At 39.1% G+C, this 3529-nt stretch overlaps 1 protein-coding gene across 1 annotated transcript; it reads right to left on the bottom strand.

Annotated features, from left to right (window-relative positions):
- Positions 1–458: 458 nt before the first annotated feature.
- Positions 459–2824, bottom strand: LOC110039453 (D-3-phosphoglycerate dehydrogenase 1, chloroplastic-like; the record flags this gene model as incomplete). Its single annotated transcript, XM_020744512.1, is given in 4 exon segments — positions 459–1365; positions 2051–2146; positions 2246–2356; positions 2448–2824. Coding segments are annotated over 4 exon segments (1256 nt in total), but the record flags the coding sequence as incomplete, so codon positions are not given.
- Between the last annotated feature and the right edge of the window lie 705 nt (positions 2825–3529).

The raw sequence follows: 3529 nt of genomic DNA, 5'->3' as shown, positions 1-3529 counted from the left end.
CTTTTTGAATTACTTTGCTCTCTCTCATCCTCCTTCAACCAGCTAACTCTGGAGACTGTTTTCACAAAGAAGAATCTAAAATTCAATAATATAATTAATTATTCCGGCTCAGTTGTACCTCAGTTTCAATAAGAACATTAAAAAACAATATATTGTAATCTCGGCGTTAGGCGTAAACTCCACTTAAGCTCAACAATTAAAAAATGAGTCACGTTTGCCTCGTGGAGCAACATGATGTGATTTGATTCCTTCTAACCTAATTTATAAAAGCGAGCAAATATGATGACAACAAGTCCAGATGACGGTCAATATTACGTCCAATTATTGCTTGCATGCGGAGGAAAGTGCACGCAGACAGTACTCAGACGCATGTACTGCTATAATCAGAGAACGCACGCAACTCTGCATACGAATTCTCCAATATTACGATCACATGCGCACCAAGGTCCGGACGTATCATCTGCCGTATACAATATTTTCTATAATAAAGCAGGACCTCTGAAGAAAATAATTCTCTGCAAATATATTTACGCACAAAATAAATTTTTATCATTTCATATTTTGATATAAAATGAAATAGTAGCATAACGCAAAAGTGTCTGTAATCTCAGCTAAAGATCAGCCAGCCTCTAATATCCAAGAACTGGAGCGCCAGAAACGCAACATCACTGAAGCTCTGTCACACTCATAACCCTACAGCTTAAGAAAAACAAGCTCTTCAATGGCAGGAATCTCTCCAATCTGCCTAAGCGTTTCTCTGCTGGGTTCTTGATCAATGCCGATGGCCATGATGGCGTGCTTCCGAGGCGCAATCCTTCCCACGCTCATGAAGCTCACATTAATACTCTGCTCGCCGAGAATGCCTCCGACCGCGCCGATCATACCGGGCTGATCAATCTGCCTGCACAATATGATGCTTCCTTCCAGGCTCACATCTACGTGAAAAGAGCCTATTTTGGTCAGATAAGGAATCCCATTCTTCACTCTCCCTTCCACGGTGATCTCGCCGGTCTCCGATATTGCGCTGGCGAATTTAGACTCGACGTTGGCGATCTGAACCTGAATGAAATCGAGGGGACTCTCGGGCGAGCCGTCGAGCAAAATTCTCTCTTCAGTGATCCGAACGCCACGTTGTTTGGCAGCGAAATCAGCATTGACTAGGTTCACGAAAATACTGGATACAGGCTCAATTAGACCTTTGATGATCATGGCTCGGATCAATCTCGTGTCGAGATCATCAGGAGCTCTTGCAGACGCATAGCTCAATTTTACTGTTTTAACTCCTCCGCCGCCTGTCAATAGCTGCACCGCCAGCCGACCAAGTTTTTCGGCCAGAACGACATATGGTGTCAGCTCTGCCATAACCTGTGTGAAACCGTATTGGGGAACGATTATCATGTGGTGTCAGCTCTGCTATAAATCTCTGCCATAACCTGTGTGAAACCGTATTGGGGAACTATTATCATGCTATAAAGTGGGGGCATTTACATTCATACCATCCAATTCCTGTGTTATTCTGTATTTACATGCCGAACACCTTAACTTTACTTTTTTACATTTATGCGACGTAAATTCTTCATTTCACATAAAAAATACCACCATTTTAAATTTTAAGAAAGTGAAATAAATCTTTTCATGCATAGGCAAGGGGCTATGTATATGTAAAAATTGAGGTTTAGATGTTTATAGATATGTAAATAGATAGAAATTGAGTTGTATGCATGTAAATCTTCCTAAATAATTTAAGATTCTGAAATCTCAAGCTATAATTGTTCATGGGAGCATTTACATACAGACCATGATACCACATAATTCTTATGTATTTACATGTACTACCACCTAAACTTTCATAATTACATAGATAAAACTCAAATCTTTGATGTCACTTCAAAAATTTAATTGTTCGTAATTCTTTAATACCAAGGTATTATAAATGTAAATATTAAGCTTCAAGTGTTGGGATATGTAAATGGATAAGAATTGTGTGGTATGTATGTGAATTTCCCTTCTTTCTAATAGTATATGAAAACATCAAAGTTGTCTTGTATACCTCAGCTGGGACCATTGGTGCGTTAACTGCAGTAGCAGCGAGCTCGCCCTTCAGCGCTCCAACAACAGCTTCAGCAATTTCGATCGCAACTCCCTCCTGCATGTTCCATGAAGAAGAGCGAAGAGTTCAAAAGGAAATAAGTTTCGGATCCATTAACAGACCTATAAATCCAGCTTCATGAAAACATATTTATACCTGCGCTTCAGCGGTGCTTGCACCAAGGTGTGGTGTAACAGTTACATTTTCATGTAGAACCAATTTATATTCAGGTGATGGAGGTTCTTCAGTGAAAACATCAAGAGCTGCCTGCTCAAAAGATGGAAAAATTAAAACATCAAATGGAAGAAACTCTTTGATAAAATACAAATAATATCACAGAAAATAATAGCAAACCAACCTGCGCGACAATCCCCGCATCTAATGCTCTCAAAAGAGCTTCTTCATCAATCACTCCGCCTCGAGCAACATTAATTATACGTACTCCTTTCTTCATCTTTGCAAAAGTTTCATCGTTGAAAAGCTTATTGGTGGAAGGAGTAAGGGGCATGTGAAGTGAGATGAAATCAGCCATTGCTATTGCTTCATCGAATGTCACGAGTTCCACTCCCATTGCGTGTGCACGATCAGCAGCGGCATATGGATCATGTGCAATAACATGCATCCCCAGCCCTTTGGCCCGTCGAGCAACTTCCGATCCGACTTTACCAAATCCCATTATGGCAATCGTCTTTCCAACAAGTGAAACACCAACATATTTGTTGCGTTGCCATTTTCCTGCATATAAATGTTGAATGAAGTAAAATTACGTAATTTTAAATAGCGAGAAAAGAGAAATTTTCTCTAGGTGTTCAAAATTCAAATATATTTCTAGAGTTATGAGTTCGAATTCGAAATGCTACTGGTGGAAAGTCAGCAAAGACACTCAAATCCACGATATCATCAGGAAAAGAACTCTCATGACAAACTTAGCAATACACAGACAAGGACTAATAAGTACCTCAAACTAAGATCGATTAGAAGAATTATCAAAGGCCTTTACTTGTTTTCAAAGGTTCAGTTATTGACAAGTACAATGTCACTGAATCCTCTAAAGAATACTCACAGTTGCCAATTCATATTGCTAGGTTTGATACATTTAGGGTCTGATTAGGATAGCCGCATCTGTTTGAAGAAGCAGTTGTGAAATTGCTGCAAAAGAAGCTACTATTTAAAAAATTACGGTGGTTATTATAATTTTTTTTTAAAGTTAGACTGTAGTTTTCAAACAGCCACTGCACTTAGGCTTCTTTTGAGAAGGCGGTAAACTTCAGTTTGATTGCAGTGAACGCCAATAACTGGAGAAATTTCATTTGGTGAAGGTGTCTTGTGAACATCTCCAGAAGTTGTATCACAAAAAACGATAAATTTTCGTCATTTCAGATCATAGTTAGCCTCCTCCATTCGACAGATGTGGCTTTTAAAAGAGATTTGTTGAATATG

The sequence above is a fragment of the Phalaenopsis equestris genome, unplaced genomic scaffold (genome assembly GCF_001263595.1).
Source record: "Phalaenopsis equestris unplaced genomic scaffold, ASM126359v1 Scaffold000002, whole genome shotgun sequence".
In the NCBI taxonomy this organism is placed as follows: Eukaryota; Viridiplantae; Streptophyta; class Magnoliopsida; order Asparagales; family Orchidaceae; genus Phalaenopsis; species Phalaenopsis equestris.
The sequence above is the reverse complement of the archived record's forward strand: the minus strand, read 5'-3'. Positions and strand labels throughout refer to the sequence as shown.